Genomic DNA, 24862 nt, shown 5'->3' with positions numbered 1-24862 from the left:
GAAAGGTCAAATACAATTACTAGTGGATGAGCCTAGGACACGAGCCTTTAATAATTAATACCATACTGTAAGAGGTATCAGATGCACTGTAGTTTTTAACAAGATGCAGGGAATATATTTGAACCCCCAAATTTGTCGATGTGTTAAATCACAGGACATTTCAAATTTCTTCTTCCAGTGGACTTGAACCAATTTTAATTTAAATCAAAGACAAACTCTGTAGGGTTTAGGTTAAGCCATGTTTTCCCTTTATTATTCTGCATTTCACACAAAATGCAGTGCTTTTCACAGACAAAATGGGAATATGTACTAGCCAAATAATGAATTTTTAAAAAAAAGAATTTTTTAAAAGAGAGAGAGAAGCACCAAAACTCTGATTCTAAATAAAGAACTTTCAAGTTATTTCAGGTATAAAACATTGTATAACTTTTTAATAATTTTTTTCTTTTTTTTTTTTCTTCAAATAAATAGCTGGTTATAAATCAATCAGCAAACTCTTCCTAGTGTTATAAGTACAGAAACACCCAAGCAGGTATTTCTGAATACAAGCTCTCTCTGCAATGCTAAAATAAATTCTACTGACAAATTCACTTTAAGTGAAATATTTCCTAAACAGCATGTACAGATAAAACCTGTCTGCTCTCCTGACCTACCCAGTGGAGGTACACAATTTACAAGGTCAAAACATAATTTCTCGAAGAAGTGTATTTGAAAGAGATACTAAACTTAAACTCCAGATTTTATCATGAGCACAAAGACAGCGTACACAGCACAATGAAAATTTTTAAGGTAGAGGACTTAGCATTCTTTACGCATGGAAGAGAAGAGCATTACAGTCTTGTAGAAATGCTTATATACTAAGCATACACATATTGCACAAGTTTTGATTCAGTCTTCAACACAGCAAGAGAAAGGTCAGTACCCTTTTACCAGTATCCCTTCAAATTATTTCCAGACCTAGTGCTCTCCCTTCTGTACTTCTCACCACTTAATTTGACCTGTAAGCTGACCAAAATAGCATATTTTTTCATGCTCTTCCTACAAGCATCATACTCTGTATGATCAATGAGAGAAAGATTTATATCAAAACACAAAAGGATTAGAGAAAACAAGAACAAAATAGAGATAACAAAAACAAACACTACAAAATACACGAGATTCCCCAGAGCATGAAGAATCCATTAGATCAAGAGTGACATTCTCTGATGGACTTAAATTTAACACCAAATATACTGTGAATTGAGTCCAGTGACCTAAATTCAAGTAAAGTATTGGTTCCAAATAAGCATTTGGGGTGGTATTCACAAACACTAACTTCATGTTATCTGCAAATCCTCTTATATCCTTTTATTATGGTTGCCTATTTCTCCCAAAAAAAGGTCACCCTTCAATTTGAGTCTTTAAATTGGTTTATATTGAATTCTTTGTAAGGGATTTCTTAACAACAACCTCTCATACTGTCAGAACACCTTAAGGTACACAGAGTACATTTACAAAATCACATTTTAGGAGAAGCGAGAGCAAGAGAGCTAGAAGACAAACTTCAAGTTTCACAGTATACAGCCTATGCCAGTTCTGGCACTACTGTTATTGAATGGGAAGCTCTTGCTAATGTTTGGTCCTCCTGTACAACTCAGCCTGTTAATTAAAAGTATTGCTAGAAGACTGAAGAGAGTTCCTAAAATCCTAGACAAGACACTAGCAGTTTCTGACATTATACAAGGTGAGAAATGACAGACAAACCCAATACCAAAATAAGTAGTTAAAACTATTCCTAAAATAACAGAGCTGAACTGAAGCATTTTCATTTCAAGGCAGTAAGAAGCCTCAAGATGTTAGTGCCTTGCACACACACTGAAATCTTGGTCAGCCATGAAAAAATACCTTTTACCAAAGGTCTCCCAGAAAAACCATTCCTGCTAGGGTGCACACCAAGGGATAGGTGTAGTGAAGGTTTTTATATTGAAGTTGAGAAGGGAAAACTTGACGCTAACACTAAGATTTATGATAGCCATTAGTGGATTTCTTGCTCTGGATACCTGGCCAGAGTGGATGAAAATCCAGGTCATTAAGCCTCTCAACAACTTCAGACTATGCAGAACTGAATCCAAAGTTAGTTAAAGTTCAGCTCCTACTCCCTCTCCCCAAACAATTTATTTTGTGGCATTTTATTTGAAGTTTTCTGAAGAAAGTTGCAGCCCACCATTTAACAAAGATCATTATGTTCACGCGTTGCCATTCCAGTTGTCTGGCACTTCCACAGGAAGTGGGGCTGCTCATTTGCCTTAACAGGAAAATAATATAATATGACATTTGGTGAAATTTCTTTTCCGAACCTTTCAGATTTTTGTTTTAAATATATGAGAAAATTGCCACTTTCCATGCTCTTGCCAGATTACCCACTAGCTTCTTTTGCTACAAGTTAAACCAAGTCACACCAGCTTGCACCTTGCTTAGCTAACACAGTAAATTACTGGGGAATTTTCTGTTGTTAGAGACGATGCAACAAACAGGCTCATCCCCAAACACTTGGGGAAAACTACCATCTAGACTTTATATTTCTGATTATAAATATAGTTTATCAGAAGTACATAAACTTGAGAAAAAGCACAAAAAGATTCTTTTTAAAGACACAGATCGTTGTGGCTATAGATCTTGGCTTGTATTAAAAAGATCACTGAGCTGGTTGGTCAATTTTTACAGAGTTGCATAGAGGTATCACTTTTTTTTAAAATTGTCTATTTTAAAAACAGATAGGAAGAAGCTGTTTCAAATATAAAGCAATAATTTAAGGTGTGGGATATGTTGACACCTTAGGTGATCCAATGCAAACTCGTAAGAGAGAGACATGCATAAAGTTTTGTGCCTCACATCCAGCTCACCTGAAATACATTTTTGCCAAGTTTGAACACGTATGTCCCTTCTTAGTTGTCCTATGTTGGGAAAGTTTTACATTTTGTAGACAAAGAGACAGCCAGCACCTTTTAAAAAAAGAGCAGCCCTCTCCTCCCCTCTCCCCAAAATCCATGTAGAACATCTTTGAATCCAGACATCATCCTGTACTAATAACTTTTGGTTGCATTTTACATAAAGCAGGTCAAAGTGAATGTTTCACTGAGACCAAATCTACCACCTTCTAAAGAGGAGAGGCACGGAGGGGGAACGTACACATGGAGGGAGAACATTTTAGTAGGTTGTTAGAGTCAGATTAAAACTGTTTAATTTGCAGAAGGAAGCTGTTTTAAGAAGCAAGGCAAAATCTTAGATGACTAGATCATGAAGTGAGCAGTAAGTAACCTCACAGCAGGCAGTAACTGACCCTCCTGTCTTTACGTAGAATTCATTTAAACCACAATGTGTAATGAAAATCATAGGAAGAATAATCTCTCAATGGCAGTGAAAGAAACAGATTCCTTAGGCTTCTTAAAGTGCAAGATATTCATAAGTACTTGTAGTTTTAAGCAACTGTCATTCCTTATGGTTCCTAATAAAGAGGAATTTTTTTTCAGGGCCATAACACTCCAGTATACAGGCTTCCAGACAGCTTGGACCAAACAACTGCTTTTACATTTTTTGGAAAACCACACAGGTTTGAAACCAATTTTTTAATTGAAAACTCTGAAAAGAAATTCACTCTGATTTCACAGAACAGTGTGAGAGCCCAAACACCTTGTAAACCACTGCTTTAGCAGATTCACAAAATAAAATGTATTATGTAAAAGTATGCGAACAGTTAAGTATTTTATATGCTAAGATGGCTAAATAGAAGGAAACTGACATTTCTGAACAGAATTACAAAGCAAAGAAGTTATCCTTTTCTGACTATATAAAGGCAACACCTTATAGCATTTGTTTTATTACAAATACCTGGTATTGATTTCCTTTTTGTTGGAGAAACCCTAGAGATATTTAAGGACTTGATTAACTGGAGTAAACAGGAGTCTCTGATGACAGCATACAAGGAAGTCTAACTGGTTAAAGGTGGAAGCCAGTTCTGCACACTAATCCCTAGTCATAAACTACATTATGAATAGTCAGAGATCTCAGAAAACCAGAATTTGAGCTCAGATATATGAACATAATTCCAAATGCAATGCCTATGATAGGAGACAAGCATATAAGTGAGTTGGCAGCAAGGATTTTTAGACAAAGGATGTTTAACCAAGGTCTAAATCTTTGCTTGCTTCCTTCAAAGTTTCCTTGCCTCCTCCACTACCTGGAACAGTGAAAGCTCCAGTTTGAACTATTCATGTTCTAAAATTATGAGTGTGGTCTTCCTAAAGAGAAGTAACAATTTAATTCAGTTGTCAAAAACCAGCAAAAACCCGTTGGTGGCAATATTATAAAAAAGGGATAGTAAGAGGTATAAAACATTGTTTATTACCAGTCAAATTCAGGTAGGAAGAAATAATGAAGATAAAGTTGTGATTCTAAAGCTATTAATTATCATTATATTTTCTTGTGTGTGTAAAATTGATAATTCTAAGACAAAGGGTCTACTGTTTCAAGCACCCATTTCAACTTAAGCCTGATGCTTAGCGGCATACAGACATTAATACTCTTCTTAAATTTTTAAGAATAATTTTCTATCATATGTATAGTACAAAGCATAAAAATAAACATAATAAACATAACAAACATCAGAAACAGGCAGGTTCAATGACTGCCATTTGTATAACTATCTTGAAAACCAAAGTGACTGGAAAAAATTAACTCTGATGCACTTTTTACCTTTAGAAATTCATCTTTGATAATATCAAACTTCTGTTTTTCATGTACAGCTCTAGCAGTGTTTGTCCCATCGAAGGGCTCTGCAAGATCAAACACAAACATTAAAAGCGTTAAAAAAACCCCAAACAAACTAGAGCTATGCTGTCTTCACTAAGCAAGTAATCAGGCAAAACCCAGAGGAGTTAACATATCATTGCTTCCCAAGAGTGTTTGAGTGGCTGATTCCACTTTGCTTCTCAATCTTTATTTCTACATAACATTCATCCAGAAAAGCCCCAAACACTGAACACTCTAATGGTATGTAATCCATAATAAAGTCAGGTTATTATTTCTATCGAAGCATGCTATTATTGTGCTGAATTCATGCATCAGTAATTATTTGTTACTGTTTAATAGTCTGTGATGAGATATCAGAATATGGTTTTGCATATTAAAATGTTTTGAAACTTACTACACATGTCCCTCTTGGAACTGTCCACTTTAGATTCATCTCATTCAACAGCTTCTCAGTGAAATACAAGGAGTACAGTAAAATATTTACTATAAATTTTATGTAAGAAGTACCAACTGCTGTAAAAATATATTTTATTAGTTCATATCTATTCTACAATAGCTATTAATAAGTTAACAATTTGGGGCTTACCCCTTTAAAAAGACTACAAATTTATGTGATGTTCTCCCCCCCTTTTTTTTTTTGCTAACATAATTAGTACTTTGGAACTTTTTTTTTTTAAATTGAAGGATTAAAAAAATACTCCCTGCTATTGATAAGGTTGCCAACATTAAAGTAACATATACTAAAGAATTATAATGCAGAGACTATGCGTTACAATGCACTACAAAACAGATTTTATATAGTCTTTTTTTGCCTTGCTAGAGAACTGCTTAAATAAAATATGGTGTATTTCACACTGGCAGAATTTATGAAAGTCCTCAAGGGCCATCGAACCATAGAAGTATTTGATAGATCAGGTAGCTTTTTTGTTTAGTTGGTTTTTTAAATGCTTTTATTCGCATAGGGACATATAGTGAAATAAAGCATTAAAACAGACATCAGAAGAGATTATGCCATTATAGAGACTGGGACTTCAAATTTGGAACATGTTCCACGGCATTGGGTTTGCTACTGAAAGTTATTTAAATTCAAAATCAAATAAATTGCTTCAAGCAACAAATGTTGGTTTTGGCATGTTTCTAAAAGGTTTTTCTTCAAACTAGCTATAAAGTTTTTTTAATGGACATTTACAGGCAGATTTATTTTACTTTAGAATGCATCATACATTTAGATTGGAGCAGAAAACTGGCCATCAAATAAGAAAGGTACCTAGTCTTCTAAAAGCAGTCACGTAATTTGTCACAGTGACCTACTGCTAGTAAGAATTCCATACCCCTTACTGTGTGAAGCAGTACAGCATTTTTTGTGTGTCTTAAACATGATGTCAAGTGTTTCTTTAATGCTAGGACCCTTATGTACTTTATGTTGAATCAAGAGATTTTTTTTCTTTTAAATCAACAAGAGCAAAGCTGTACAGTCTTTTAGAACTGTCAGTGGGGGAAAAAAAGGTACTCTTCCTAGTCACAAAAGCTGGCTCACTTCTTCCCTTTATTCTTCCTGCATATTTACTGACTGTCAAAAGAAACTCATTCCCTAGAGCACAGCAAGAATAATTTTGCAATCAGCTATTTACAACACTACATTTTCTAACCATCAGGACAGTGAGAGTCCATCATAAGTTATTTTGTTCACACACAGACATGAGAATATTAAAAGAAAAAATAATAAAACTTTAACACTGATGCTTGAGGGAAAGACTAAAGGGGTTCCATCCCAAAGCATTCTATGATTCTATGATCTTTCAAAACGAAAATACAAGAAATCATAAAACTTCAGAACTGCTGCAAACCAAGTCCTGAGGAATTACTTTTAGAATTATTTTTAACATGTGGATCTGAGAGATTTAAAAGTACAAGCATGAATCAGGTGCAGCTTAGACAGCTTCTGATCCAGTTTCCCTAAATGACTATCAATTTAATTCTCACAAAACTGCCAAGTTTCTAGCTTTTCCAAACTGTGTCTTTTTCAGCAGGAGAATATATGATATTATTTGATATAGAGAAGATTTAAACTGAAACCAGAATAGTTGCTAGCAATTTAGAGCTTCTGACAAGGAATGGTCACAAACATTAGCTAAAAGCAAAGTTCTCTGTATCCCTATAATGGTAATAGCCTGCCAGATTTTTAAACTGTCTGAAAAGAGCATCTCTACTATATTAGTTTCTCAAACAGCAGAAATAAAGTGAGAATCAGTCTTAAGGCCGATAAAAATTAAAAGAGAATAATTTTTTTTTCTTTGAGCAAGCCTAAATGTAGCGCTACATGTAGAATTATGGCAACTTGCAGGTATAGACTTCTTATAATCTATCAACAAATATATTTAAAATATTAAAAATATATGCAATAATACCAATTAGTGGAATTTTAGTTCACTAAATGGAAAATCTGACAAAGACTTGGAAACCAGAATATGTTGACATGTTTAGCTAGCTTTTAAAAGTTTCTTATCAAAGTGCACAGAAGTTTATCTACGTACTTTGTTAAACTAGTTCAGCTTAATAGCTGTTATAAACATGAAGCTTACTTCGAGTTGAAATAGGAAATTTAATTTTTTCCTTCCAATTTAGAAGTAAAAACTTGGTATGTGAGGATAAAACCCACTCTTAATCAAGTCTTGAAGTACATGGTAACAGGAAGGAATCAGATGTGCCACCTATAGATAATTTTGCTTTTTTAATAGTTCAAATGCAAAACGCACTCTTAAGAAAAAGTTATATGTAATCAAGCCCATTTAATACAAATTCTAAAATGCCTGTTTTCCAAGCTGACAGAAGGCAAACCTAATTATTCAGCCACTTTGTAACATCATAAAAAAACTGAGAGCTTGAAACACACAGCCCCCCACCTGCAACACAGTGGATCAGCATCATGTGACATCAGCAGACAGCTGCCCAGCATTCCCACCTCCCACATGCAGATCAGAGCCTTGGCAATGTCTGCCCTGCACTATCCCGAATCATTTTGGCTGTGCAGATACTCTATTTCTCACATTTCTCAACTCTGAGACTGCAGAGTCAAGCATGCAGTCGTCTTCACAAGTTTCAGTGTATTTTTTTCCCCTATGACTGGTAGTTGATTTTTTTTCCAAGTCAAATAAAGAACAGGAATCCTATCATGTGGCTTCACACTGTCCATGTGATTACAGCCAAGTTGGTGAGCTCTAGGCCACAGAATAGCTAATTTTACCAGTAGGTAATTATTCTCTGCACAGAGTACACCCCCACCCCCCAGGAATCTTGAGGAGTGTCTGTGTCTAACCACAGGACTTCTGCCTTATTCCTCCCATCCACCTCAGCAAAATTGTCCTTATCTCTAACAACTATTTCCATACAGTTTGGCTCCTGTCCAAGTTCTCTTCCTCTTTTATCCTAAAACTTCAACCCTTGATATCCTGATCCTAATAGCCTCCCATTTATTTACAGCCAGGGCCCAGGCCACCTCCCCCATTTCAAACCTTCCCTCTTCACCCCAGTGTCCTAAACCACCTACTTATAATTCTGCTCCCACTCCACCTTGGTTCCTTATCCATGGTCTCTTGTCCAATCAGTTCCCCTTCACCTGCTGCATTCTGATTCTTGCTCCCCTTTCTTATCTTTCTGTTAACTGTTTCCAGTTACAGGATAGCTCCCAGTCCTTCCCTGCTTCTTTTTTCATTCTCCTCTAACATCTCAGTCCTTCTCTTAGTCTATTATTTTCTCTTTCCCTGGTCCAAGCTTCATCTCCTACGCATGCTAACTGTTCATCTTCTCCATGTAGATTCCCCATGGCAGTTGAAAGGCACCAAAGAGCACGAAGCAGGTTCCCTGTATCATGCTACTGCCCAGTTCAGCCTGAACTAAGAAGGCTGAGACCTGCAACTCCAAAAGGTGCCCTGGGTTTACCCTCTGTGGAAACTGTACGTTCACCAGACAACCAAAAATAGCAACCACAAGGGGATCAACATACGCATAATCTAGTTACTGTTAGGACTTGGGATGCCAGAGCATTACTAGAACAAAGAATATTCTTAGAGAGGAATCTGAATATGTGCCCACTATGTTTTTTCAGAAGCTCCATCTTGGCGAAACTGAAGACTACTTTTGCAGAGCAGGAAAACACACACTACTGCCATTCCTTGTCAAAGTCCTAATCCCTGTTCCAAAATAACAGGGCAATGAGTCCTCTTGAAGAAAAGGTCAGGAGAACTATTTTTAAACACTATAGAACTTAAAGCTTCCTTCTCAAATGTTTTTGGCAAGACCGTTTCCAAAACTATTTACATTGGTTAAACTTCATTTTCTACATAAATATATTACACGTGCATTATTAAAACATGACCAAGGTAAGGTCTAATTGACAGATTCATATGTTTAGTGTCTTAACAGTTAAAAATTATAATGCAGCTTTACATTTTACCTTCTATACAAATAAATTTGTTTCTCCATTCAATGCCATCAGGTCTTGGAATAGCTTTGGCCTCACAAACTGAAATCATTTGATGGCTCCAACTAGGGAAAAGGAAACAATTTGCAGACCTTTTAACTCTTGATTCTGAATGAATAATATCAGTTTACATTAAAAAAAATCATCAAATTGCTATGTTATAAGCCTGGATAGCACAGTACTTTATAATAAGGAGTAATTTAGTGTAACAGTAATTCACTATATAAGAGTAAGGAATGATGGGTAGGAAACAAGAAAAATTTTCCACAAACACAAAAGTGTATTTACGAAAACATCTGCAAAACAGAACATCACAGTTTCCATGAGTAACATGTATTCATTACATGTTTTCTTAATTTTTCTTCAAAAAAAAACAATGTCAACATGAATGTGGACACCTACATTTTTTTCTAAGTTAAAAATAAATTATAGCCTCAAATCTACCTTGCTTCAAGGTCTCACTTTACAAAGAGATAGCCAAGTGAAAACCTGCTGCCTTCACTCACAGCTGCAGAAGTAAAATCAGACACTCTCTTCAGAGGGCCTGGTAAACACGGACCAGTTTCCAAATACCTTCTTTTGAGAACACCTCCATACATTTTTATACTCTGTCACATTCACTGCATGATCAGCGGAGCTTTGATAATACTGAAAGTTAAAATGGAGTTATAAGTATACTTTTAGCCAACTGTATCATGTGAAACATTAATGCAGACTTGAACTCTATGGCAAGCTAATTATACGACCGTGTCAGCAAATCAAGCTTGCCATATGTAGTGTGTAAGTCCAATATATGCAGCAATTTCCAAATCACATTTCTGGTAAATTATAAAGGGGGAGAAAAATTGCTTCTTATGGACACAGCAAAAATCCCAGACTCAGACTGTGGAATGGGCACTGTATAAATACATGGTAATCAACAATTCTCTTCTGAAAGAGTTTATAGTCTAAATAAACAAAGCAGGTTAATAGCATAAGGGGGGAAAAAAACCCAAAACCAAAACAACACAGTACAAGGAGATAAACTCATTTATGGCTGCACAGCATGCAAGGTGCTTGTTTCTTCCTTTGCGCCCTACTTTTTGGGCCCATCCTGCCATTAAATATTATTCACTACATCAAGTAAAATAATGGGGGTTCAAGAAAAAGGAGATGAATTGAACAGGTGAATGACTGGCTGCATAGCTGGTGCCATGCTCAAGGTCTCAGCTTCTACGATCTTGGGCATACCTTCAAGAAACCAGGACTGTTGACAGCTAACAGGGCTCAACTGACCAAGTGGGTCAAAAGTGTCCTGGGCAACAAGCTGGCTGGACTTATAAACAGAGCTTTAAACTAGATTTAGCAGGGGAAGGGGATGGAGTTCTAAGCACTAGAGAAGAGCCAGGGGCTGCTGAGGCATTAGGAAGCAACAGGGAAACACCTGTGAATTGCCTCAAGGGAATTAGGGCAAGCTCCTCTAAAAAGGGGATGTGGCCAATAGCCCAACTGAAGTGCCTCTATACCAATGCACACAGCATGGGAAACAAACAGGAGGAGCTGGTAGCTGCTGCCCAGATGGAAAACTACGACCTAATTGCTAACACAGAAACTTGGTGGGATGAATCGCACAATTGGAGTGCTGTGATTGATGGCTATAAACCATTCAGAAGGGACAAGCAAGGAAGGAGAGGTGGGGGAGTTGTCGTCTATGCCAAAAATGGGATTGATTGCACAGAACTATCTTGAAGAACGGCAATGTGCAGGTTGAGAGCTTATGGGTGAAAATTAGAGTCCAAGCCAACAAAGGCAACTTTGTGGTTGGTGTCTACTACAGGCCACCTGATCAAGGAGAGGAGGTGTAGCAAACACTACACATCAAGGTTATCCCACTAGATCTCCAGCCGACCCGGGCTTTATACCCCCAGCAGTAGGTGTGTCATGTTATAAGGGGCGGAGACAAGGGAGGGTCGACCCTTAACTCTTTCCGTACAGCACGTGATCTTCCGGTCGCCAGCCCTTATCTTTACTACATTTCCCCCTCCCTTAGCTCCAGTAGTTCTGGATCTTGCTGGGGAAGCTGTGTGTAAAATAATCGATATATGGTAAGACTTATACAGACACGCATCCGTTACGTTCATAGATTTTGCCCAGTCCAGCCAGTAGTTCGTCGCGGCTCCCTCATTACTCCCCCACACCATCAGGATGCATAGGGAAATGGTAACCTGTCAAGATAAGACTCAATAGATTGATTAATGTCTATACGGTCGAGTATTTCGACTGGGTACCCATTCTAGCGTCCCTTTCTCGGTTTGCACACACGCATACCCACGTCCCAGGCAACGGAGGGAATAAGGCCCCCCCCAATCACGGGTTTGCAGGTCCCGTACTTGAACCAAAGGGTAAGGCCCTTCGTTCTCATCGAGCCGGAAATGTGCCTGGGTTGCAGTCTGGGTTTTATAGGTGTTCCCTCGAATGGTATGATTTAAGGTAATTAGTGCCGTCGTCAACAGACGCTGTGCCCGAAATAAGGGAGGGTCAAGGGGAGGGGGAACCCCTGTTCCTGGGCTTATCTTTTCCCCCTCCCTAAGTCGGTCGAGTAACTCTTTTAATGTGCGGTGCGCGCGTTCTACAATGCTTTGGCCCGTACTGTTATAGGGAATGCCATGACTCAACTGAATATCCCAGCGCGCGCAAAAGTCCTTTGTCTTCTTGCTGACATATGCCGCTCCATTATCTGTTTTAATTTTTTGTGGGATGCCAAGTTGCGCCATACAGTCCTGCCAATGTAAAATAACTGAGAGAGCATTTTGTTTAGCATGCATAGTCGCTAAAATAACTCCACTGCAGGTATCAACTGTGACATGCAGATACTTACGTGGATTAAAGGGTTCATAAATCGTAACATCAGACTGCCATATTTGGTTGGGCTGCAACCCTCGAGGGTTTACCCCTGCCTCCCAGAGGGGACCTTTGGAACACACAGGACAAGCAGCAATCACAGAGCGAGCATCTTGCAACGTAATGCCAGCGAGCCTAGCTAAACCGCGAGCTCCACAGTGGAGGAGCTCATGCAGGCGGAAAGCTCGCCTTAGGTTAGAAGTTTCTTCAACCGCCAGTACGCTCTTTGCTAAGCTGTCCGCTATTTCATTCCCAGCAGAAAGAAAACTCGGTATGGAACTATGACTATTAACATGGATAGGACAGACAGGAGCGGTTCTCATTTGCAGTGCGGTGAGCAACATTCCGGCAATCTCTGACGTTGCCCCAAGTGCCCATCGGCACTTCTTCAGTAACTTATATACATAGCAAGAGTCTGTGATTAGATCCAAGGCCTCTTCGGGCCATTGAGTGAGAGCCATCCATACCGCCTTGGCCTCAAGATACTGCACGGATTGCCCTTGATCTTGATAACTAATGTGGGTCCACTGACCATCCTCCTGCCATGTAACGACAGCTTTCCCAGTAGTCGATGACGCGTCGGTAAAAACCATGCGGCCTCCGGTGGGTTGTTCAACTATGGCACTAGCTGGCAAAAAATGGAGTACCTGGATTATCTCCCCACAGGGGTGTGGTCTTAGACCTTCAATACGACCCGTAAATTCAGCTATCGCCGCTTGCAGGAGCCCCACTTGTGGAAGTACCAACTCCCACTGTGCCAAAGAACAGGGCAATGCGATGACCTCCGGGTCCTTCCCTGTTAAGTGTTGAGTTTGCCTCCGACAGCGGAGAATAAGCTGGGATAATAATGTTGGCCAAGAAATTAAAGCCGTCTTTGGTTTGCCTTGATACAACCAAGCAAAAGGCCAGCCTTTTTCACCATTATTTTGAATTAGTAAACCATGGCCAGCGGTATCGGTCATGTAAATCAGGGCAGTGACTGGTTGTTCAGGTGTAAATCGAGCGAGACCCCAATGCTGGGCTCGCTCCATAATTGTCCTAAGAATCTCCTGATGGTTTCTTGAAAGAGTCCTTGGAGCTAGGGGGGAATCTCCTCCTTTCAGGAGTTGATATAAGGTAGTCATTTCTGCCTCAGATATTGGAATAAAGTTTCTAAGCCACAATAGTTGTCCAATAAATTTTTGCACCTCATGGAGTATTGTCACTGTAGTCCAAATTTCAAATGATTGTGCTGTCACGCTTCGTGGCCTCAGTTGAGTACCTAAATACTTTACTGCACGCCCTACCTGTGTTTTCCGAGGCTCAATGTGTAACCCATGTCGCTCCAAACTGACTATCAGCTGCACGCGTGCCTTTTCCAGTAACTCCTCTTGGTTGGACGCCAGTAACACGTCATCCATGTAATGGAAAATGATGACCGTAGGGAAATTTTCTCGAATAGGGCGTATCGCAGCAGCTACAGCAATTTGACACAAGACTGGTGAGTTTTTCATGCCCTGGGGTAACACCTTCCATTGATATCTGGCGCACGGGTGTTGATTGTTAGGCTCAGGAACAGTAAAGGCAAAGCGTACTCTATCTTCTTCATGCAAGGGAACACTATGGCTTTTCGTTCCCAGGAGATTCCTGCCCCATCAGCACACCACGTGCAGCAGGTCGGCGCCGCCTTGCCGCAAACCCCCTCTTAAGCACCCTTGTCGTTACCGACTTTAGTACCTTTATGAGTTCCGCGAGCTCCATCGCTGTTGCCTGATCACGTCGGGGTCACCACTGTGTAGCAAACACTACACATCAAGGTTATCCCACTAGATCTCCAGCCGACCCGGGCTTTATACCCCCAGCAGTAGGTGTGTCATGTTATAAGGGGCGGAGACAAGGGAGGGTCGACCCTTAACTCTTTCCGTACAGCACGTGATCTTCCGGTCGCCAGCCCTTATCTTTACTACAAGGAGGTTGATGAAGAGTTCTTTCTTCAACTACAGGAAGCATCACGCTCACAGGCCCTGATCCCAATAGGGGACTTCAACCACTGACATCTGCTGCAAAAGCAGCACAGTGAACTGCAAGCAGTCCAGGAAACTACTGGAGTGCGTTGAGGACAACTTCCTAGTACAAGTGATGGAGAGCCCAACCAGAGGAGAGGCACTGCTGGACCTGTTGCTTACTAATGCGGAAGAACTTATCGAAGAGGTCAAGATTGGAGGGAGCCTGGGCTGCAACGATCATGCCCTGGTAGAATTCTCAATCTTGAGGGGTACAGGACAAGTAAAAAGTAGAGTCGGGACCCTAAACCTCAGAAAGGCAAACTTTTGGCTGTTTAGGGTGCTAGTGTGTGGGATCCCTTGGGAAACTGCCCTCAGAGGCAAAAGAGCAAACAAGAGCTGGGAGATAAAGACATTTTTCTTAGGGCACAAGAGCTCTCAATCCCAACATGCAAGAAGTTGGGCAGGGGAGGCAGGAGGCTAGCTTGGCTAAGTCAAGACCTCTTAGCCAAACTAAAACACAAAACCAAAATGCATAGGCAGTCAAGGCAGGGATAAACATCCTGGGGAAATTATAGGGATATAGCCCGAGAGTGCGGGGAGGGGATCAGGAAAGCCAAGGCACAGCTGGAGCTGAACTTGGCTAGGGATGTGAAAAATAACAAGAAGGGTTTCTTTGGGCACATAGGACAACAAAGGAAGATGAAAGAAACTGTACCCCCTGTGATGAGTGAAACGGGAGACCTGGCTACAACTGACATGAAGAAGGCTGAGGTACTCAACATCTTTTTTGCCTTGGTCTTCATTGGCAAGTGCTCTAGCCACGCGGCCCAAGTCACAGAATCCAAAGGCGGGGACTGGGACAATGAAGTACCACCCACCATAGCACATGGAAAACAGAGGTGATTGGTGACAGCCAACATGGCTTCACTAAGGGCAAATTGTGCCTTACAAATTTGGTGGCCTTCTACGATGGGGTTGTAACATGGCGTTACAACATTTAGGGTCTAGAGAACAGGTCATTTGAGGAGCGGCTAAGGGAGCTGAGGTTGTTTAGTCTGGAGAGGAGGCAGCTGAGGGGAGACCTTATTGCTCTCTACAACTACCTGAAAGGAGGTTGTAGTGAGGTGGGGGTCAGTCTCTTTTCCCAAGTACCAAGAGGAAATGGGATCAAGTTGCACCAGGGCAGGTGTAGGTTGGATATGAGGAAAAATTTCTTCACTGAAAGGGTAGGCAGGCACTGGAACAGGCTGCCCAGGGAAGTGGTTGAGTCCCCATCCCTGGAGGTATTTAAAAGATGGGTAGATGTGGTGCTTAGGGACATGGTTTAGTGGTGGACTTGGCAGTGCTAGGTTAACAGTTGGACTTGATCTTAAAGGTCTTTTCCAACCTAAATGATTCTATGATTATAACATTGGTGGATAAGGGAAGAGCGACTGACGTCATCTACCTGGACTCGTACAAAGCATTTGATACTGTCCTACACAACATCCTTGTCTCTAAAATGGAGAGACATGGATTTGATGGGTGGACCGCTCAGTGGATAAGGAATTGGCTGGATGGTCACACTCAAAGAGTTGCAGTCAACGGCTCAATGTTCAGGTGGAGACCAGTGACGAGTGGTGTCCCTCAGGGGTCTGTATTGGGACCAGTATTATTTAACATCTTTGTCGGGGACATGGACAGTGGGATTGAGTGCACCCTCAGCAAGTTTGCAGATGACACCAAGCTGAGTAGTGTGGTTGATACTCTAGAGGGAAGGGATGCCATCCAGAGGGACCTTGACAGGCTGGAGAGGCCCATGTGAACCTCATAAAGTTCAACAAGGCCAAGTGCAAGGTCCTGCACCTGGGTTGGGGCAACCCCCAGTATCGGTACAGGCTGGGAGATGAAGGGATTGAGAGCAGCCCTGTGGACAAGGACTTGGGGGTACTGGTGGATGAAAAACTGAATATGAGCCAACAACATGTGCTTGCAGCCCAGAAAGCCAACCGTATCCTGGGCTGCATCATAGAAGCGTGGCCAGCAGGTCGAGGGAGGTGATTCTGCCCCTCTCTACTTCGCTCTGGTGAGACCCCACCTGGAATACTGCATTCAGCTCTGGGGCCCCCAGCACATGGACCTGCTCAAGTGGGTCCAAAGGAGGGCCATGAAGATGATCAGAGGGATGGACCACCTCTGCTATGAGGAAAGGCTGAGAGAGTTGGGGGTGTTTAGCCTGGGGAAGAGAAGGCTCTGGAGAGACCTTATTGCAGCCTTTCAATACTTAAAGGGGGCTTATAAGAAAGATGGGGACAGATTTTTTTAGCTGGGCCTGTAGTGATAGGACAAGGGGTAATGGTTTTAAACTAAAGGAGGGTAGATTCAGACTAGATACAAGGAAGAAATTTTTTACAGTGAGGGTGGTGAGACACTGGCACAGGTTGCCCAGAGAGGTGGTAGATGCCCCATCCCTGGAAACATTCAAGGTCAGGTTGGATGGGGCTCTGAGCAACCTGATCTAGTTGAAGAAGTCCCTGCTCATTGCAGGGGGGTTGGACTAGATGACCATAAAGGTCCCTTCCAACCCAAACCATTCTATGATTCAGAAGTAAAATACTAGTTCTTCCATGAAAGGCAGAACTAACAGAGCCCTGTGTTGTGTTTATTTAACTCTTATCCTCATCCCCACTTATAATGTTGTTTCCATCAGCAACCTCAAAGCAAAGGTAACATATACTGTGGATAGTGTGACACTATTTGTTCTCATTAGCTGGCTATCACACACATAAAAATGTTTAAACACTATGTTCTGCCTGCCCTTTCCTCCACATGGGCATTAATTTGAGTTTCTCTTTTCCAGCCAATTACCAGTTTTTATGAAACTATCAGAATTTTGGTATCTTCAAGACACACACTCTGTTCCTTTCAAATGGGAATTATCAGGGATACACAGATGGTCAGTACAACTGACTAAGTTTTATTTCTATAGTAGAAAAAGTTAAAAACAATATAGGTTGCTGCATTAGGTGCATCATTTCCTGATATGACTTCTTAGCTATGTAACATTTTCAACACAGGAATCCTAATGACTTTTTTTTTTTCTTTTTTTTTTGTTTGTTTTAAAAACAATATCACCAGTCAAATGTTTAAATATTTAAAAGGTACTTAACATTGGAAAAAACTAGCCAGATATTCTTTTATTGTTTGTTTTAAAATCTTTTCTTCCCTTGACTTCGGCAACTATCCTATCTTCATTCTCCACCTTTTCCAGCTTTGTTTTAACCAGAAGCTCCCCCATGCCTCTGCAATTAAATTGAGATAACATTTTTTCTTTACGAGATCATCACAAAAGATAATATTGATGTATTATCATCAGTTCAAGTACTGATACTGCAGCATTGTTAGTCTTCATATTTCTTAGTATATCCTGCATGTCTAACAGCAGAAAAAAAAAAAAAATCTTCCCTTAAAGTAAGAGAACACAGGGACCAGCTACTGATTTATGCAGAAATCTGCTCTTGACTCTGTGTTCACAAGCACCCAAACCAGGAAAGTCAAATTAGGTATTTTTCCTGCATTTGGGCAAGACCCTCCTTGCTAGTTTGCACAGGCAAATCAGAAACAACTTTAGTGTAAAAGATATTTATTAAATAGACCTTTTTTATATAAAAGAAGATTAATAACTCATTATACAGATGAGTAGTAATGGATGCATCTAGTGTCCCACATAAATTAGGAACTTGAGGATATCCTCCAGCGGTGTCTAAATTACCTGTTTAGCAAACATCACCTTGCCAGCTGAAAAGACAGGTACTCAGGAGAAACTCTTAGGACAAAATCTGCAGAGATTGTTGAAGGAAAATACTTTATATGAAAATCTCTCAGAATCAGACTTAAGCATGCAAAAAGTGCAATTAGCTCATGAATTGCCACAGGCCATATGGATTTAGCTTACATATTCCACATGTGGTGCATGCCGCAGCAATGTTTTCTTTTAAGGATTTCATGATCACTCATTTCTTACACTGAAGTAAAATATGAACACTTAAAAAACTATAATGAATATCCAGCAGTTATACATTTTGTTCTCCTTCCAGGAAATGGATATGATGCACATACACAGGACAGCAACATGTATGAACCAATTGCCTCAGAAACAAGTTATTTAGAAGATCTTTAAGCTTATTTAAATACAGCCATTTGATGTTTTATATGGACAAGCAATTTTTGTAAGAAATTCAAGTGACAATTTGGCAAAATATTCATAATCTACAGATTTCTCAGATTCCCTCACAATTTTAGCTTCTACTTCTCTTCAACAAGGAAGTCCATATGCCAAAATTAAACTCAAGATTCTAGCAAACCAACAAAGTTAGTGAGCTAACTATATATGGGAGAATTCCTCACTAGGTATGGCCTATATTCATGTATGTTATAGTCAAAGTAAAGAGCCACCTGGTCAGTTATCTCCATTGACTTGGGGTGACAGAAGACACGTGCAGCTATTAAGGTCCAAATAATTCCATATCACAATCAATACCTTAAACTACACCTAAGAAGAATAACTCTTTCTCACACAGAATTATGCAATTTTAAAATAGTGTAATATAACAAAACCCAGCCATTTTTAAAGGACAAAGCTATCTAACTTTCAGCAGCTATTTTACACGATAATCTGCTTGGCTAAGCAAAAGATGTTGGACACTTTGTCAGCATTCCTATTGTCCTTTAGTCTTTTCACCCATTTCCTGTCAGTTATCATTCCTGCATTACTGCTATTCTTTTCTCTTCAAGGGTCATAAAGTGCTGATATATTGAATAGAAGGAATCAAAATCTTACATATTCTAAAACACTAAGATGAGCTTATTACTTACTCAAATTCTGTGGCATAATATTTAAAGAAACCTATTAGCAAATCTCCAAGGCTTGATCCATTTTTTGAGAGGTAATGAGGAATAGCACATGGAGCTTGATGAACAAGATGCAACTGCATAGTAGGATTAAAAGATTCCTGTCAAAATAAAATCAGAGAGTATATATATACGCTCACACAGACTTAATCTAGGTGCATATATTTTTCACAACAAAAAAAGTTGCCCATCATTTGCTTATTAGAAGTTCAAGGACACGTGCGAGCAAATGGCTCTGTTTCTCTTGTGCTCCTCTATTGGATATTAGTTACTCCCCCGAGCTCAGGTAAAATCATCTTGCACAGGAGTGTCCGAGATCATCCCTTGCCTTCTATTTGCTAAATAATTTTAACATGGGAGAATCTCTGAGCTGGACTTGTGTTTACATGCTAGTAAAACCACATGAGTGGAAGCTGAGTAAGGTAGCCTGCATTGAGCTGTCCGCAGTTGAACTGATAGGGTGGGTGAAGCTAATGCACTTATTGCCAAGTTCCCATAACTGTGGTACAGAAACACTCAATCCAAAAGGGAGGCCTGACTTATTTTTCCCCGCAGCAGAGAGTTAAACTTGCATGTCAAACCCACTAGCTCTAATATGAACCTGCATCCTCCCATATAATGAGTTCAAAGATTGCAGTAGCACCTCCTCTAGCCAACCTATCTGAAAGAATAAGTTATACAGAAAACCTGAATACACAGAACACAGCATTTAAGCTGAAGTATGCTTTTCTTTTGGGGGAGAAAAAAAAAAAGTCAGGTTTGCTATAAAGGAAAGCCAGCTTTGAAGGAATCTACACAAAAGACTAAATTAACATGGGTTTAGATCTGCTATACTGTTTGGGTGTCCATCGCATCCTTTAGGTTCTTCTGAGAGACTGGGGCACATGGAGGAGAACATACCTCTTCTATTGCTAGCTAGAGAAATTATTTTTAAAACCTGGTAATACCAGGATACTACATTTTACAGCAATGTCATGTATTTTAAGGAAAATAAACCCAAGATACACAAGACCAAGTTTTACATTCACATAAGGACATACATCTATGTAAATTTAGGGTCCCATTCAGTCATTATTGTATCTCCCCTCCCGCTCCTTTGTTATTTTAACGAGTAGTATCAGGCATGACTCAAACTTTATAGTACTAGAACATCACTGGAAGGACTATACACTGTAATACTATTTCCACATTCACAGCAGGCAATGCTTCCTCTGAGAAAAGTATGGTTAGTGATCAAACCAGTAGGACTGGAAAGTTTCAGACTCCCGTCCTCTTTTTCCAATTCTAGCAAAGCTTCCTGGAACCTTGCGCAACACCTTCTGGGAAAAAAAAAAAGCCATTCTTCCAGCTGTGAAAAATTTGAGGTCTTGTTCTCACATGATATAACTTTGCATATAAAATATTATTATAGTTAACAGAGCTCAGAATTTAACAGCTTACAATCCAACAGAACACACCAAAAACATGGAGACAGACATAAAAAGCAGATATGCAGCATACATATAAAGATCTAAAAGGGGAACAGAATTGTTCATAGATTATACAGCATATACAGTTTTAACCCTAATGTTAATCAGACAGGTAACTGGAGTGAAAGTCACTCCTTGCCCATGCCCACAGAGAGTTGTGGAAGAGTCACAAACAAATGAATTTAGTACTAGCAGTATAACGGCTCATGAGGAAATGGGCACGGGGGAAAAAAGGAACAAGAACAAGGGCTGCTGACCTCCAACAATACAAACCAGCAATGCAATGAAATTACTACAACAGATGTCTACTAACACTAATAAGTAAATGTTTGGAGGCAACAGACATTTTTGAAAAGGAGAAAAAGATTTCTGTTATGTTTTGAATGTTCAAATGCCTGAGAAATTCTCAACTGCAAGAAAAATCTGCCACCACATCAAGGTTGGCATACTGAGCAGCTAAAAGGTTAGACTTTAGGATACTATTTTTCAGAATAAATAATAAGTTATTTTCTTTAGCACTATAACTAACTTAGAGAGGATGTTGCTTTTTCTTAAGTATATTTTGTTTACATTTTATATATTAATCATGATTAATTAATTTTTATTAATGTTTGTACATCATTTGAATAAGAAGAAAAATAAATCACCTGGTAACAGTTACACCAATAGCAAAAGACAAAATATCAAATATCATTGTAATAAAACTTACGGGGGGGGGTGTGTGCGCGCGCGCGCGTGTACATGTATGCCTCTGTGTGTGTATACTTACATCCAGAAAAAAGGAGAGAGCAAAAGGATATCAAATACAATTTTATCCAAAGATATTTTCTCAATAAGATTTTTTGGCAGTTAATGAAATATGAAGTTAAAAAACCTTGCAGAGTTTTAAAGTCACAAATCTGTATTTTGAAAAGGGCAATTATGATAGAAACATAGTCCAGATGAAGGCATTTTTTAGGATATTTAGTTTGTTTCTTCAATGAATTTACAACTTACAAAAGTCATACAAGCACCAGTGATAAATCTGAAAGACTCCTCACCTGAGGAGCAGGAGACGTACCACATTCCAAAGATTCCCATCCATGGCAGAACTGATACAATTCCTAAACTGCATTAGAAGGCTAATTTCTAAATCTTCATCTAGTAATTAGGATTAAAACTCTTGAATTCTGAAATCTAAAATTATGACATTTAAATCCCCCCCCCCATCAAGTTCAATTTCATGAAATCTACAGTTCCAAGTTTTACCATTTATATTAAGTACATTTACCTCACAAAGGTCAGGCAAATAAAAGTTTTCCTTACTCAAAGGCATTTACCTTCAAAAAATAAATTCATATTATTCTGTACAAGCGCTCTAGTAAAAATGCAAGTTACAGTCTATAGCAGCTAGTCATTAAAAAACCCACCTAGTTTAAGCGACACAGAGTTATAAATAATTCCCATCTCCACTTGCTTTAGTGATTATACCACTATGAAAATGACTCTTAAAAAGACAACTAAGTACCACACAATATAAAGCATGACTAAAACTACTTTTCTGGAAGATTTTTTTTTTTTTAACACTAACTTAAATTATCTAAAGCAAATTGTTAATCAGGTGTTTCTGATAATGTTAGTCAACTGATTTTTTTAAAACACTGCAGGTTGCTGATCACCACATGTCCCTATGCACCACATCTACACGTCTTTTAAATACCTCCAGGGATGGGGACTCAACCACTTCCCTAAGCAGCCTGTTCTGACTACCCTTTCAGTGAAGAAATTTTTCCTAATATCCAACCTAAGCCTGCCCTGGTGCAGCTTGAGGCCATTTCCTCTAGTCCTATCTCTTGTTATTTGGGAGAAGAGACCGACCCCCACCTCGCTACAACCTCCTTTCAGGTAGTTGTAGAGAGCAATAAGGTCTCCCCTCAGCCTCCTCTTCTCCAGCCTAAACAACCCCAGCTCCCTCAGCTGCTCCTCATAAGACTTGTTCTCCAGACCCTTCACCAGCTTTGTTGCCCTTCTTTGGACACACTCCAGCACCTCAACGTCCTTCTTGTAGTGAGGGGCCCAAAACTGAACACAGTATTTAAGGTGACATCATGCTCAGCAATAAAAGCTAAGAGAAAGGAGGAGGAGGAGGGGCATTCGTTATTAGGATGTTTGTCTTCCGGAGCAACCGCTATGTGTACTGAAGCCCTACTTCCTAGGAAGTGGCTGGACATCGCCTGCTGATGGAAAGTAGAGAATAGAAATCTTTTGTTTTCCTTTGCTTCTGGGCACAGCCTTTGCTTTTGCTTTATTAAACTGCCTTTATCTTGAACCACGAGGGGTTTTTTTTTCCCATCTTATTTTGTCCTCCCCCCCCCGTCCTGCTGAGGAGGGGAGTGAGAGCAGCTTGGTGAGCACCTGGTGTCCAGCCAAGGTCAACCAAACCACAGTTCTGCACATAAGGGAGGTTGGTAATAAAACAGAATTACAAAGCATTCTTCAGACTAGCTTAGTTTCAGGTAGGCCTTCCTGTAAGTTTTCCCTTCTTAACTTGCTCTAGAAGGCAAGAAATTCAGCTTCTTGTAAAACTAGTCCCCAGTTTGCTTGCTGCGTCTTTGCCTCGTGCCATCTTAAGAAACGGAAAAGAAATTCAGGATCTGATTGAGAAACAATATAAATGAGCTATTCATTATTTCAAAATACCCCAGAAAAAGGGACCCCAAAATTTTTTTTTTTTTTGCACTAGATCCCTAATCTTTAGTTTGGTTGGCTGATTTCTTAAGGAAACACTAACATTCAGCAACATGCTTTATATTTAGGCTACATAATGCTTATGCATATTCTCATTCCACCTTACACACTGGAAAGCAACACAAGTGTACATCCAAAAAAAATCTTTACAATTTAATATCTTGATGTATAATGACTTTAGCTCTGACTATACAAGATTCTTCCTTCAAAGAAGTTTACAGTGGTAACATCAGCATAGTATCTTGCCATTTTTTATAGGTATCTGTAGTCAGACACATAAAATACCCTTCTCCAGTCTTACAAACGAACATTTAATTCATGTTTATACTTTAAACAAGTACAACTCAAAGGGTGAATCAAATTGTGTCTGTCCAAGGACTGACTCCTATGCGTGAAGTAGCTACAGTAAGCACCACCCCATCTTCTGCCCCATCCCTTTGTAAGATATGACTGCTCATGAAGCTGAGGAAGCAGAAACAAAAATGTGCTCATGCTAGAGCCCATGAAGTTCACAATCCAGAGCACTAGTGGAGACCCAGCTCCATCTGGATTCAAGCTAATACACCAGGCTGCGCTGGAACACTGGAGACTGAGGCACATGTTCCCTTCTGACTCCCAGTGGCAGCAATGTTCACCTCTGGCAAATACACAGGCAAAACAACCAGAAGCAGTAGCGGCCTAAGCCATCACAGGTTCTCTAGAGCTTATCTGTGAAAGTCATGACTCAGAGGTGAGTTCTATATAAGCTTCAGAACCGATCAACACATTTTGTGGGCTACCCCATCTGGCTGGGGGGCCAGGAAGCCCCAGAATCCAACCCCACATCTGATATGCTCCAACACTCCCTCTAAACTAGTGGTTGCAAAACATCAGCTCGGTGCCAGCTGGAGACTCTCCCATGGCAACAGAATGCACAGGTGGTCAGATCTGGTGGCTTTCCAGGACTTCTCACCCTTCATATCTGCAGTAGAGATATACCAAGTCACAGAATCTGCCTTTTGTTTCTCGCTCTAGGTAAGCATGTCTCTTTTACACAGCACCTACAATTTAAAACAAGCAGTTTCCTTCAAAGCGCAGAAGTATTTTCAAACTGCAGAAAGAGCTGCAAATTTGATTTGGAAAAAAAACCCCAACAGACTGTAAGTAGGGTGGTTTGTTTCAGAAGGGGAGAAGCAGCATTTATGTGTAGTATTAGAACAGAGACACAGCTTTGACTAGCTACAAACACAAGAAAAATATAGTTTCTTTGGGTACTGACATTTGCCCATGCTTTGTAGTTATTACTGCAAGCTACAAGACCAGAATCATTTTGGTGTATTTCTCATTTCCATTTTAAATTTCTTTGCAGTATCAGTATTCAGAAATTGTAACTTTCACAGCACATTTTAAACACTTAATTATATTCCTAATGGAGACAGTAGACTAAAAACGTATTTGCAAATTTCTAGCATAATTTTTTTTTAGTATCCTGATCCATAGTTTTACTTTGGTTTATAGTAAGCATGTATAAAATATTCTTTTTATTTTATTAGTAATGCTAGAATATTTGTCCATACTCCAAAGACAAGATAACCAACAAAGAAATCTATGTTGAAACAGGGTAAAAAAAAAAGCTATTCCTACAGCAGTGTTCTAGAAACACA

The 24862-nt window shown here is 39.6% G+C and overlaps 1 protein-coding gene across 1 annotated transcript in view; it reads right to left on the bottom strand.

The window, feature by feature from the left end:
• Positions 1-4247: 4247 nt before the first annotated feature.
• Positions 4248-24862, bottom strand: part of LOC148055160 (poly(A) RNA polymerase GLD2-like) — a 51423-nt gene continuing 30808 nt past the window's right edge. Inside the window, exons 5-8 of the mRNA XM_087762395.1 lie at positions 18988-19124; positions 9242-9333; positions 4732-4811; positions 4248-4277 (exon numbers count right to left, since the gene is read on the bottom strand). Of these exons, the coding sequence (XP_087618521.1) occupies positions 4248-4277; positions 4732-4811; positions 9242-9333; positions 18988-19124 (339 nt within the window). The remainder of the gene's footprint in view (positions 4278-4731; positions 4812-9241; positions 9334-18987; positions 19125-24862) is intronic.

The sequence above is a fragment of the Nipponia nippon genome, unplaced genomic scaffold (genome assembly GCF_047370975.1).
Source record: "Nipponia nippon isolate SJK-2023a ecotype South Korea unplaced genomic scaffold, ASM4737097v1 scaffold_26, whole genome shotgun sequence".
In the NCBI taxonomy this organism is placed as follows: domain Eukaryota; kingdom Metazoa; phylum Chordata; class Aves; order Pelecaniformes; family Threskiornithidae; genus Nipponia; species Nipponia nippon.
The sequence above is the reverse complement of the archived record's forward strand: the minus strand, read 5'-3'. Positions and strand labels throughout refer to the sequence as shown.